A 14,749-nucleotide genomic window follows, 5' to 3' on the forward strand; every position below is an offset into this window, starting at 1 on the left:
ATCTTGCGCTTATTCGATACATGTTGTTGTGAACCAGGGAAGAGGAGGTTGACTGTCAACATGTACTTTTTTCTAACATTAAAGGTGCGATATAAATGTAGGTTGTTGTTGCAATTGTTAGTTGATTGTAGTAGTGCTAGTATTAATAATACCATTTGCAATACTGGAAATACATTTCTTGATACCTTTATCTACTTATTTAAAATAGCGTTTATATATATATATATATATATATCTGCCAGCCATAGCATTGTCTATACAATTAATTGAATAATATTTCTAAGTAACCATCCATTGTAATCATTAAGCCTTCAGATAATCACCACGATAAGTCAACAATGCAGAACACATTGGAGCACAAATAAGTTCACCCAAAATGAACTGACGACATCCTTCTATTGAATTAAAGTATTGTGTTATGCACAGACAACTTGGAGCAATTTAAAAAGAGCAATTTAATCTCCGAGTTCAGGTGACACACCTTAGGATTCTCACAGCTTCCAACAAGAATGGACCCCTCGATTAGATTACTGCCTTGTATACACTCTCGGGTATCTATTATTCACTACAATACTGCAGGGTCCTGAATTAACACTATCTCCTCCAATAAAATTGGCAGCATCGGTATCAGGTGTACTGGTTTCCTACCAGTACCACGCCATCCGGTATGGGTAGCAGTAATAAGAACATAACAACATAGGAAGTCTTGCTACAGTTATACAGGGTATTGGTGAGGCCACACCTGGAATACTGCGTGCAGTTTGGGTTTACATATTTACGAAAGGATATACTTGCTTTGGAGGCAGTTCAGAGAAGGTTCACTAGGTTGATTCCGGGGATGAGGGGGTTGACTTATGAGGAAAGGTTGAGTAGGTTGGGCCTCTACTCATTGGAATTCAGAAGAATGAGAGGTGATCTTATCGAAACGTATAAGATTATGAGGGGGCTTGACAAGGTGGATGCAGAGAGGATGTTTCCACTGATGGGGGAGACTAGAACTAGAGGGCATAATCTTAGAATAAGGGGCCACCCATTTAAAACTGAGATGAGGAGAAATTTTTTCTCTCAGAGGGTTGTGGATCTGTGGAATTCACTGCCTCAGAGAGCTGTGGAAGCTGGGACATTGAATAAATTTAAGACGGAAATAGACAGTTTCTTAAACAATACGAGAATAAGGGGTTATGGGGAGCGGGCAGGGAAGTGGAGCTGAGTCCATGGTCGGATCAACCATGACCATATTAAATGGCGGAGCAGGCTCGAGGGGCCGTATGGTCTACTCCTGCTCCTATTTCTTATGTTCTTATGTTCTTAATACTGCTACCAAGAGATTCCCGCAACGGGGGCTCATCGCTTAAGACGCGCGTCGAGCAATATCGCCACACGTGACGGAGTACTCACCTTCTCTTGGTACTGTCTCCGAGAGGAGTCCAACGACTGGATGAGGGCTGTGGCGTGACCGATGAACATGGCATAGCAGGTAGCTCCTACGATCATACTGAGCATCGTCAGCCAGACGTCAGACATGCCAACCGGTGCCTGCTGTCCATACCCGATGCACAGCATGTGGCTCATCGCCTTGAACAGTGCGTAGGAATACTGCTTCGACCAGGAGGCATCCTGCGAAAGAGAACCAACCATCAGAGTGTATAAGAAAAACACACACACAGAAGTAGAACCGACGTAAACTCCAAAGTCAGCTGTGGCTCAGTGGGTAGCACTCTCTCGCCTGTGGGTCAGGAGATTGTGGGTTCATGTCTCACTCCAGGGACTTGAGCACATAACTCGAGGCTGGCACTCCCAGTGCAGTGCTGAGGGAGCGCTGCACTGTTGGAGGTGCCGTCTTTTGGGTGAGACGTTAAACCCGAGTGGAAATTGATGCTGATGCTGTCTGCCCTCTCAAGTGGACGTAAAAGATCCCACGGCACTACTTTGAAGAAGAGCGGGGGAGTTATCCCCGGTGTCCTGGCCAATATTTATCCCTCAATCAACATAACAAAAAAAAATCAGATTATCTGGTCACTATCACATTGCTGTTTGTGGGAGCTTGCTGAGTGCAAATTGGCTGCCGCGTTTCCTATATTGCAACAGTGACTGCACTTCAAAAAGTACTTCATCAGCTGTAAAGTACTTTGAGATGTCCAGTCGTCATGAAGGACGCGATATAAATCCAAGTATTTCTTTCTTTTAAAATCAAAAGTGGCCTATTTAGACTCGAAGAGGCTGTATGTCGTCTCTTCATTAGATGGAGTTGAAAAATAGTCCGATCCACATCGTTCTATACTGTACGTTCCATCCTTGCCACAATGGTTAAGCAACTGTGCGTTGTTTAGAGTGAAGCAGAGAACAATTAGCATATTTAATAAGGGTGCCTAAATAATTAAGTTGCAGCTTTTTTCCCCTTCTTTCCCCTACCCTTCATCAAACCGCCCACACACACACACACACACTCCTGAAGGACTTGATGCATGTTGGAGTACAGTTCACCAACAACAACAGGCTATATTTATATAGCACCTTTAAAGTAGTAAAACGTCCCAAGGTGCTTCGCAGGAGTGTTATCAAACAAAATGTGATACCGAGCCTCATAAGGAGATGTTAGGGTAGGTGTTATGTAGGGTTTAAGCAACGTCTTAAAGGAGGAGAAAGAGGTAGAAAGGTGGAGAGGTTTAGGGAGGGAGTTCCAGAGCTTAGGGCCCAGGCAGCTGAAGGCACGGCCACCGATGGCGAAAGGATTAAAACGGGGATGCACAAGAGGCCAGAATTGGAGATAGCTCAGAGGGTTGGAGGGCTGGAGGAGGTCACAGAGATAGGGAGGGGGCAAGGGCCATGGAAGGATTTGAAAACAAGGAAATCGAGATGTTGCTTAACCGGGAGCCAGTGTAGGTCAGCGAGCACAGGGGGTGATGGGCGAGCGGGACTTGGTACGAGTTGGGATGTGGGGAGGGGTGGGGGCGGGGCAGAGTTTTGGATGAGCTTAAGATTATGGAGGGCGGGAGGCCAGCCGGAAGTGCGTTGGAATAGTCAAGTCTAGAGGAAGCAAAGGCACGGGTGAGGGCTTCAGTAGCGGATGAGCTGATGAGTTCATGGAAACTGGTAACCACCACCTCACCCAAGTATCCATTCTTTATATGTGAACCCAGACAGCAAATGCTTGCTGGTTATTCAACTGTGGAGGGCATCACAGCCGAGCAGCCAACACTGACACTCATTCTAGCAGGAGGTACTGAGCAGTGACCAGGAACTGGAACTATGGCTGCATTATAACAACAACAACAGCTTGCATTTATATAGCGCCTTTAACTCTGGGTGAAAACAACTACAAATTCGTAGCATTTTTTTTTCCGAGCGACGAGTCAGCGTCACGAGAGACTGAGGGGTTTTCACCTTTATTCCTCTCCAAATGACGTGAGTCATAAGATTAATAACACAACGCTCGTACAGCTGACATCCCTTCCCACCCACATCCGGTTTGGATTTTGAGTGCAATTATGCCACACAGTCTTAAATCCAAGGGTCAACAGGCTGGTTTCTCAACAACAGCGAGTAGCATTTATGTAGTAAAACGACCCACGGCGCTTCACAGGAGCGATTGTCAGACAAAATCTGCACAAGGAGATGTTGCTTACGACAGGCGACAAACGGTGTTCCCCACTGAGATGCGCGGCTATGTGGTCACGCACCAATCTGGAGGTCCCGTGCAGGCTGCTCACCGGCTGCTGTCGCTGGAAGATCTCCCGCACGTGGGCAACCGCACAGTGGCTGCGCAGCAAACTTAAAGGGACATAAGAACATAAGAAATAGGAGCAGGAGTCGGCCATTTTGCCCCTCTGGCCTGCTCCGCTATTCAATTAAGATCATGGCTGGTCTGATCACGGACTCAGCTCTACTTCCCTGCCCGCTCCCCATAACCCTTGACTCCCCTGTCGTTCAAAAATCTGTCTATCTCCGCCTTAAATATATTCAATGACCCAGCCTCCACAGCTCTCTGGGGTAGAGAATTCCAAAGATTCATGATCCTCTGAGAGAAGAAATTCCTCCTCATCTCAGTTCTAAATGGGCGGCCCCTTATTATGAAACGATGCCCCCTAGTTCTAGATTCCCTCACGAGGGGAAATATCCTCTCTGCATCTACCTTGTCGAGCCCCCTCAGAATCTTATACGTTTCAATACCATTACCTCTCAGTCTTCTAAACTCCAATGAGTAGAGGACCGCGCATTTAGACCGCAAATTAGAGGGAACATTGGTGACCAAATGCTTGGTTAAAGAGGTAGGTTTTCAGGAGCATCGTAAAGGAGGAAAGAGAGGTAGAGAGGTTTAGGGAGGGAATTCCAGAGCTTAGGGCCCAGGCAGTCGAAGGCATGGCCACCAATGGTGGAGCGCAGAAAATCAGGGATGTTCATTGGTCAGAATTAGGGAGAATTAAAACCAAACTTGAGACCTTTCTGAACTGTGTGACTGAGCTGCACACTTATCATTTACCAATTGAGCTATCAGAGCACATACAACGGAATTTTATGTTAAGAACATAAGAACAAACGATTAAGGAGCAGGAGTAGGCCATTTGGCCCCTCGAGTCTGCTCCGCCATTCAATAAGTTCATGGCTGATCTGATCATGGACTCAGTTCCACTTCCCTGCCCGCTCTCCATGACCCTTATCGCGCAAAAATCTGTCTATCTCCGCCTTAAATATATTCAATGACCCAGCCTCCACAGCTCTATGGGGCAGAGAATTCCATAGATTTACAACCCTTTGAGAGAAGAAATTTCTCCTCATCTCAGTTTTAAATGGGCGGCTCCATATTCTGAGACTATGTCCCCTAGTTTTAGTTTTTCCTATGAGTGGAAATATCCTCTCTGCATCCACCTTGTCGAGCCCCCTTGTTACCTTATAAGTTTCAATAAGATCACCTCTCATTCTTCTGAACTCCAATGTGTATAGGCCCAACCCACTCAACCTATTTTCAGAAGTCAACCTCCCTCATCATTGCTTTACATTTTTCCATTCAGCCCCTATCTGGCGTGCCCATGCCCCTAACCTTTGTATGATTCCCTGGACAGGCTTGTAACCTGTTTCCCATCAATGCTGTTCCAATGCTAACTGGGATGCAAGACAGTGCAGCCTGGGAGGCTCATTCTCCGACTCTCCCTCAGCCCTCTGCAGAAACACTCTGGCTTCACGTAATGCTCTCCTGCGGGCAGGGTGGCTGAATACTGGAAATCACTGCCTACCTCCAACCAGAAGGTGACACAGCTTGTTTGTGTCCCTGTGCATTGAGGCTCTGTGCAAATCCTTAGAATGAAATTTGTCAAGAAATATCGAACCATTTTGTACAACGCATATAAATTGAATGGATACATTTCATGCACTATTCTCATAACTGATGTTTTTTTTGCAGCTATAGGTTAACAGGATGTTGACAGAGAACACTGCTTCTTTATTACATAGAATTTAGAGCACAGACCAGGTCATTTGACCCAATAGGTCTTTGCCGGTGTTTATGCTCCACACGAGCCAATGTATATATGATCATAATCATTCTTATCGATGATCTGCAGTAATCTTTCCCATAGAAATATAGGAACAGAAGTAGGCCATTTAGCCCCTCGAGCCTGTTGCACCATACAATGAGATCATGGCGGATCTGTGACCTAACCCCATATACCCTGCCTTTGCCCCATATTCCTTAACACCTTTGGTTAACAAAAATCTATCAATCTCCGATTTAAAATTGACAATTGATCTGGCATCAATTGCCGTTTGCGGAAGAGAGTTCCAAACTTCTACCACCCTTTGTGTGTAGAAGTGTCTCCTAATTTCACTTCTAAAAGGTCTGGCTCTAATTTTTAGGCTATGGCCCCCTAGTCCTAGAATCCCCGACTAGCGGAAATAGCTTCTGTCTAGCTACCCGATCAGTTCACCTTAATATGTTGAAAAAAATCTCCTCGGCTCTAAAAGATATGTAAATATGAGCAGATCTCCTGTGGTGTTGTTCGTGGTAAATCAGGTGAAATGCTCATCATGTGATTAGTTGCACGTATTGTTGCCATGACAATAATGTTTCACAACAACTTTCCCTCCTGACCATGAAAAGAAAGGTTTGCCAGTATTCCTTTAAGTGTCAGCTGTGGCTCAGTGAATAGCATACACACCCCTGAGTCTAGAAGGTTGTGGGTTCAAATCTGGGGATGTGAGCACAAAAACCTAGGCTGACACTCCCAGTGCAATGCTGAGGGAGTGCGTCACTGTCAGAGGTGCTGTCTTTTGGATGAGACGTTAAACCGAGGCCCCGTCTGCTCTCTCAGGTGGCCGTAAAAGATCCCGTGTCACTATTTCGAAAAAGAGCAGAGGAGTTATCCCCGGTGTCCTGGAATTTATTTATCCCTCAATCGACATAACAAATACAGATGATCGAGTCATTTCATTGCTATTTGTGGGAGCTTGCTGTGCGCAAATTGGCTGTCGCGTTTCCCACATTACAACAGTGACTACACTCCAAAAGCACTACATTGGCTGTAAAGCGCTTTGAGACGTCCGGTGGTCATGAAAGATGCTGTATAAACCCAAGTCTTTCTTTTCTTTTAACAAATGAAGGCATCTCAGATCCATAATTTGCTGCAATATGAATCAATATTCTTACACTGTGAAAAAAATCAACTGCAACGTTTCCCACATTACAACCGTGACTGCACCTCAAAAAAATTTTTAATTTGCTGTAAAGTGCTTTGGGACCTCCAGAGTTTGCGAAAGATGTATATAAATGCAGGTCTTTCTTTCATGACTGCTTCTCATTGCATCTTTTATTTCTGAGCCCATCTGCACATTTTAAGGCACCAACCTGTGTTGTAGAGAGTATTTCCTCTGTAACACTTTAATGAGTACAAGCTCATAGTAAAAGTGAGTGATATAACAAAGTATAATGGTACTTCTTGAGTACTGATATGTTTGTTTGTGGTACTTCTAGTTTTTTTAAAACCTCAAAGGGTATTGGGCCCTCGCCATAACAGCAAGAAAATAGGCATCGTTCTGCCTCTTTACACCCCCACCCCCTCCTCAGTCAAGACCGGCCTGCTCAGAGGGGCACGACAACATTGGGTTGAGCTTTATTCTCTGATTGTGCCTGTGCTCGGTGCATCTGTCAGAAATCGTGGAGCGGAAGAAATAACTTGAGACAAAAAAGTCTCTTCAGACTGGTGTTAGAATTGAAGATGCATTCCCGCGGTACAATAGCTAAAGCTACTTGATAAGCGTGAACATAAATAACTGATAACAGGCAGCTACAAATGTCTGAAGGCCAAGAATGGCCTGTCTGACTCCAACCTTGGAAGGGTAAGGACAGGAGAGATGGACCTTCAGAAACTATGATTGGATCAGCCATGATCGTATTAAATGGCGGAGCAGGCTCGAGGGGCCACATGGCCTACTCCTGCTCCTAATTCTTATGTTCTTATGTTCTATCAACAGGAAAGACATGTGAAGAAGAGGGTTTCACCTACGAGTTGAGACAAAGAACTCGACGAGCCATTGAGCACCCTGGTTTGGGAAGAGCCCCTGTAGGTTAAATGATCCTGTCCATCACTTTACCCCAGGCCCACCCCTAAAAAGACAATAAAAGAGATATCTGAAGTGCATTTCAGGGCAGACGGAGCAGAGAAGAGCTGTTCGTGCTACCAGCTGTCTGTCCAATCGGGACTAGTACCAGCTACTTGTCATGGTTGTATGTCTACTATGTCTATCCTGATTGTGTGTTGCGTTTGACTATATTTGACCCGACTCTCCTTAATAAAATGCCTTCTGACTCCTAACTGTGTGTGAGACCTGTGATACTAATCTTACACATCCCCTTGAAGGCTCAGCTGCCACTGAAAGCTCACCGTGAGAGATAAATCACAGAAGCGTACCAATGTTCTGCTGCTCTGTCGCACAGTGCACCACTTCAGCAAATATGCTGTGCCAGCACTCCGCACAGCAAAAATCGATATCCTATTTGGGAAAGAGATGGAGCCATAAGTTGTGCTCATTAAGCTTGCCGCTACACTTAGCTCGTGTGTGGAGGACATTATGACATGTTCCGGGTACCGGACACTCAATAATCATCATCATCATCATCACAGTGTGGAGTGCGCGACACTTGTTAAGAACATATTTAATACGTCATTGTACTTCTACCTGACTGTGTAACTACGAGTTAAATGAGGTGCGCATGCAATCATTCCATACACCACTGACTGTTGTAAAGTGGAGAATGTGGTCTTCAGAGATGTTGTCAATTGTAACAAGAATATTGGACGCATTACGACATTCATTCATTATTTTACCAATTGTCAGAATCTTGGAAAATGTCCTGCTGTTAAAAGAAATATCTCGGCGCCCCCCCAGCTTCCTGTGATAGATCCATTCCTTCTCCTTCCTCCAATTATATTCTAGCTAGGATGATGTCACTGGGGTTGCTGTGCACTCCATGGTGCCCAGATTTCCATCAGCTTTTGATATCAGTGGTTGTTTTGGAGTAATGTGTCCTGCTTAATGTGGTACAAAATGCCGACAGGACCGAACAATGTCATTCTACCCAGAAAGTCTTACGGAGAGACCTATGAGGATCCTTAATGCTAAGAAATTACAATGGCCCTGAAATTCTGGCCTACCCGGGTCAGTGCGGAGTGTGTATCAACCCGGGAAGCCATCGCAAAAGCTGGTTTTTGGCACGCAAGGCGCACATCGTTTGCCCATCATCTCTTGCCCAGCGAACGTCCTTAAAACTCTTGCGCCTGGTAAAAACAGGCGTATAGCCTACTTTAACCAGCGTAAGAGTTTTAAAACATATAAAAATCATATAAAAATAACATTTAAAGACACATGTTTATGTTAAAAACCCTGCCACTAAGGTAAGTTTATTTAAAACACTAATTACAAAACTTTTTTAAAAATCAGAAAAATATTTTTTTACCGAACACATTTATTAACTTTAATTTCAATTAATTTTAATGATGTGTTTTTTTATTTTTTATGTTGTGCTCAGTGTGCTTGTTTTTTTCCCCCTCATTAATAACAATGAGAACTCGTAGATACGGAGCTCTCATCGCTATTAATGAGAATGTTGTACCTGATTGGTTGAGCAGTCACACGTGACGGCACCGTCTCCGTGGGAACCTGGAGGGCGGGAGCGCGCTCCACAGCGCGGGAAGAGAAGGCCTCCCCACCGGAATCCCACGCTCGTCCCGGACCACCAGGTAATTTTGTTAAAATTCTCCAGTCAAAGGCGTTCGTCCGAAAAAAGCCTCCGACCAGAGGGGGGGAAAATTCGGATCATTGGCGCCTCCAGTTAGTGCCTGCGGGGATCGTGACGTCATCGCTGTGCGCAGTGCACCGTTAGCAACTCTGACCCTAAATTGGGTTACGTCCCCTGATGCTGTGCCAGGGGATGACAGGGACAGCTTCAGGGGAGGCATACCAGGTGGCCAGCTGTTAGATGGGTGAAGGTTTAGGGCACCAAGCTCATGGTCTACAGGGCTGTAGTGATACCTGCCCTCCTGTATGGCTCAGAGACGTGGACCATATACAGTAGACACCTCAACTCGCTGGAGAAATACCACCAACGATGTCTCTGCAAGATCCTGCAAATCCCCTGGGAGAACAGACACACCAGTGTTAGCATCCTCGACCAGGCCAACATACCCCAGCTTCGAAGCACTGACCACACTCGACCAGCTCCGTTGGGCGGGCCACATTGTCCGCATGCCCGACACGAGACTCCCAAAGCAAGCGCTCTACTCGGAACTCCTAAACGGCAAGCGAGCCCCAGGTGGGCAGAGGAAACGTTTCAAGGACACTCTCAAAGCCTCCTTGATAAAGTGCAACATCCCCACCGACATCTGGGAATGCCTGGGCAAAGACCGCCCTAAGTGGAGGACGAGCATCCGGGAGGGCGCTGAGCACCTCGAGTCTCATCGCCGAGAGCATACAGAAAACAAGCGCAGGCAGCGGAAGGAGCGTGCGGCAAACCAGTCCCACCCACCCTTTCGTTCAACCGCTGTCTGTCCCACCTGTGACAGAGTCTATAATTCCCTTATTGGACTGTTCAGTCACCTAAGAACTCACTTTTAGAGTGGCAGCAAGTCTTCCTCGATTTCGAGGGACTACCTATGATGATGGAGGTTTAGGGGAGGTGGCCAATTGATTGTTAAAAAAAAAAGTCCGCTTTTCTTGTGAGCCCCATTTGGACTCTGCTTGACTGCCGGGCTGATCACGCGGCACCCCCGCTCCCTGGTGCTCCAGGTAGGACTCGTTCTTTAATGCAGAGTACGCGCGTGGACCCTTCGCTTTAATTCAGGGAAGGGCTCCTCCTACGCGACAGCGCTATGCAGCCCAGTGCTTAGCACTGCCCCCCCGCTCCCGCTCCGTCTGCTCCCCATCTCCCCCCCCCCCCCAGGAAGGAAGTAGGGTGCTTGATTTAGAGCTCCACTTCCTTTCGGTGGCGGTAGCCCCCAATTTCTCACGAGAGGCGGGACTTCTGTGCCTGGCGCAAAGTCTCGCATCTCACAACGGTTACCATCCCCAAACAGGGCGCACCCGAATTTTTGGCCCATACATATATTCTTCTCATTCCCTACACGAATTGTCGATTGAAAAGTATTTTTCTAACACATTTTGGTCCACCTTAGTTTTAAACTGTTTTTATTTCCTTAAGTTGCCTTGCCTCGCACACCTCCCAACAAAGTGCGCAGGCAGGGGACCTAATTCACGCCACTCTGGAGCTAACCGTCCACGTAAGTGCCTGATCCGCTCTCTCAGCTCCCTCTGTCCGCGACATGTCTGGAGATCACTTCACGAGAAGTTGCGGGCACAAAGCTACAATTTACCACCCTGTGGCCAAGGTTAGACGTTAATAACCTCAGTCATTATTCCGCCCCGTTAATAAATGAAATCAAAAAATACACAAGGGTAAACTCCCTCCCCGGCTGTCGATAAAACCTGGACTGGCGCAAAACCATCGTTTGATCTACTTGATGCTACACTGCCTCTTGTATTGTAGGGGGAAGCTAAGCCTTAGATTTAACAAACAGAATAAAATCACCAAGTATGTGCAACTGGCCTGTGGCTGTGTTATTTCAGGACTGTGCAGCCATGGGTTCAAAGTTCAGAAGGCAAATTGCTGGCATGCTATTGCATCCAAGATAAAGGTCAGGCTAACTTTGCCTCATTATTCGTGAAAATGCTAAATTTGCATATGATGCACGGTTCAATGCTTAAACTGTCAGATTTGGTCATCTTATTTATTTTACCAGTAGATCTTCTATGGCATCTCTCAGGTCGTCAGAGAATGCTCTGTTTTATAAGGACCATGTAAGGCGCAATGTGCTATGTAATAATGAGGGAAGGACCAGGGAAGGTAGATGGAGATAAACTAGTTCCTCTGGAGGGAGAACAAGGGGACAAATTAGGGCTGGGCCATTCAGGGGTGATGTCAGGAAGCACCTCTTCACACAAAAGGCAGTGGGAACCTGGAACTCTCTCCCCTAAAACTCTGTTGATGCTGTGGGTCAATTGAAAATTTCAAAACTGAAATTGATAGACTTTTGTTGGGCAAGGGTATTGAAGGTTACAGAACCAAGACGGGTAGATGGAGTTAAGATACAGATCAGCCATGATCTCATTGAATAGCCAAACAGGCTCGAGGGGCTCAATGGCCTCCTCCTGTTCCTATGTTCCTTTCTAAATATCTATAAAGAGGCAGAACATATTGGAACACAAATAAATTAACTCAATATTAAATGATGGCTTTTCTTCCATTCCATGAACAGTATTGCGTTACATTTCCATCAGCTTATTATTCATACACTAAGATGGAACTGTGTTTAAGCTGGCCTGTCTTGTCAAAAGGAAAAATACCTTAATTTATATAGCGCCTTTCACGACCACTGGACGTCCCAAAATGCTTTACAGCTGATGGTATACTTTTTGAAGTGCAGTCACTGTTGTAATGTGGGAAACGCGGTAGCCATTTTGCGCACAGCAAGCTCCCACAAACAGCAATGTGATAATGACCAGATAATCTGTCCTTTTAGTGATGTTGGTTGAGGGATAAATATTGGCCCAGGACACCGGGGATAACACCCCTGCTCTTCTTCGAAATAGTGCCGTGGGATCTTTTAGGTCCACCTGAGAGAGCAGACTCTGTTTAATGTCTCATCTGAAAGACGGCACCTCGACAGTGCAGCACTCCCTCAGTACTGCACTGAAGCGTCAGCCTAGATTTTTGTGCTCCAGTCTGTGGAGCAGGACTTAAACCCACAACCTTCGGAGTGTGAGGCGAATGTGCTGCCCACTGAGACACAGCTGACAGGTAATAATGCCTGACAGGAGCAAAGCAAAAACCTTTTTCCTATTCAATACACCCTGTGGACAAGTCGTCTAAATATGCATGTTGTTAAGCAAATAATTGCTGTTGCTGAGGAAATTTTGTCCGCAGAATGGAGCCCCTGAACCAGCAAAGGCAACTTATCCTGAGAACGATCAGATGTTGAATGTGATATTGTTAAGTGTGACAGATGCGTTAGATGCAAGATTGTCATGATAGATATATACAAATTCATTATCTTACTCGTTTCTCCATTCATTGATTTAATTTGACACAGATTTAAGATAATAGACAAAGGAACCAGGGGGACCTGATGAGAAGAAATTATTTAATGCAGCTAGTTGTTGTAAATTCCTGTCCCCTCAGTACAGATTCACACGAGGCATGTAGTGAAGTCAAGGTCACTCTGGACCTGCACCTTTATTTCACAGCTCTGGAATGCTGCACTTGCCTGAGGCCTGTGCTTATATACCTGTCTCTTGCAAGTGCACCCCTGGTGGTAAGGTAAGCTGGTGGTTACAGGTCATATCTTATTACAGTCATGTATATCATGTTAGGATACAGTTATTTATAATAATGTAAGGTACATGACATCACCCTCCCCCAAGGTCTTATTGTCTTTATAGGTTCAGTCCCTCAGGTGGTCTATGCTCTCGCGTGGAGCATCTGAGTTGTGGTTCAGTTGTTTGCCTTGGTGTCTGTTTATCTTTGGGTGTGGTTGCTGGTATCTCGCCTGGGCTGTCTGTTTCGATTGGTGTGATTGTTGTTGACTCGCCTGGGCTATCTGTTGGGATTGCCCTTTCCTCAGGTTGTTCCCTCTGTCTGTCCAACAGGTGTGGTGTGAATTCCACATTGTAGTCTGGCTCTGGTTCCGCAGTGTTGTTGGTAAATCTGCTTTTAACTTGGTCTACATGCCTCCGGCAGGTTTTGCCATTGTCCATTTGTACTACCAGTTGCCTGTTTCCTTCCTTGCCCGTTACTGTCCCTGCAAGCCATTTGGGACCCCTGCCATAGTATAGTACAAACACTTTGTCCCCTATCTCATTCCATCTCCCCCTCGAATTTCTGTCATGGTACTCAGTCAGCTTACGGCGCTTTGCCTCAACGATTTCGTGCATGTCTGGGAGGATTAATGAGAGCCTTGTTTTTAAAGTCCTTTTCATCAACAGTTGCGCGGGGGGGGGGGGGGACCCAGTCAATGAGTGCGGATGAGATCTGTATGCCAGCAGCAGTTGCGACAGACGACCCTGCAGCGTAGGACCTTGGATTTTAAGCATGCCTTGTTTAATGATTTGCACTGCTCTCTCTGCCTGGCCGTTGGAGGCCGGCTTGAATGGTGCAGTCTTGACGTGATTTATGCCGTGGTCAATTATAAAGTCTTGGAATTCTGCGTGGTGAAGCACGGACCATTGTCACTGACCAATATGTCAGGGATTCCGTGCGTTGCAAACATGGTTGCGAGGCTCTCCACAGTGGTGGAGGTTGTGCTCGAGTTTAAAATGGTGCATTCGATCCACTTTGAAAATGCATCTACAACTACGAGGAACATTTTGCCCATGAATGGGCTCGCATAGTCTACGTGCACCCGCGACCATGGTTTGGTAGGCCAGGGCCAGTGGAGCCTCCCTGGGGGCATTGCTGAGTTGGGCACAAATGGTGCACCTTCGGACGCAGAGCTCCAAGTCCACATCAATACCAGGCCACCAGACGTGGGATCTGGCTATGGCCTTCATGAGAACGATCCCTGTCGCGGTGGAGCTCCCGGACAAATGCCTCTCTGCCTCGCAGAGGCATGACTACTCGGCTGCCCCACATCAGGCAGTCTGCTTGTAGTGATAGCTCATGCATGCGTCTGTGAAAGGGTTTTAATTCCTCGGGGCAGGCATCGCGAGCCTCTGCCCAGTTACCGGTTAGGACACATCTTTTTACTAAGGATAACGTGGGGTCGCTGGCCGTCCAGGCTCTGATTTGGCGAGCCGTCATGGGCGAACCTGTGGACTCAAAGGCATTGATTGCCATGACTATCTCACAGTCCTGTTCGTCAGACCCTTCCGTGGTCACCAGGGGTAGCCTGCTGAGCGCGTCGGCACAGTTGTCTGTGCCTGGTCTGTGCCTTATGGTATAGTCGTAGGACGCCAGCATGAGTGCCCACCGTTGAATTCGCGCTGAGGCGTTGGCATTTATTGCCTTGCTCTCGGATAGGAGGGACGTGAGGGGCTTGTGGTCAGTTTCTAATGCGAACTTGGCCCCGAAAAGGTATTGGTGCATCTTTCTCTACTATTCCGTACCCGCGCTCTGCCCGTGAAAGTGACATGGAGGCATAAGCTATGGGTTGTAATTTGCCCGCACTATTGACATGTTGTAAAACGCACCCGACCCCATACGCTGACG

The 14,749-nt window shown here is 46.5% G+C and overlaps 1 protein-coding gene across 1 annotated transcript in view; it reads right to left on the minus strand.

Annotated features, from left to right (window-relative positions):
- LOC139233720 (potassium/sodium hyperpolarization-activated cyclic nucleotide-gated channel 3-like) overlaps nt 1–14,749 on the minus strand; it is a 350,402-nt gene that overhangs the window by 156,970 nt on the left and 178,683 nt on the right. Inside the window, exon 4 of the mRNA XM_070864182.1 lies at nt 1,399–1,617. Coding sequence (XP_070720283.1) covers nt 1,399–1,617 — 219 coding nt within the window. The remainder of the gene's footprint in view (nt 1–1,398; nt 1,618–14,749) is intronic.

The sequence above is a fragment of the Pristiophorus japonicus genome, chromosome 21 (genome assembly GCF_044704955.1).
Source record: "Pristiophorus japonicus isolate sPriJap1 chromosome 21, sPriJap1.hap1, whole genome shotgun sequence".
NCBI classification, from domain to species: domain Eukaryota; kingdom Metazoa; phylum Chordata; class Chondrichthyes; family Pristiophoridae; genus Pristiophorus; species Pristiophorus japonicus.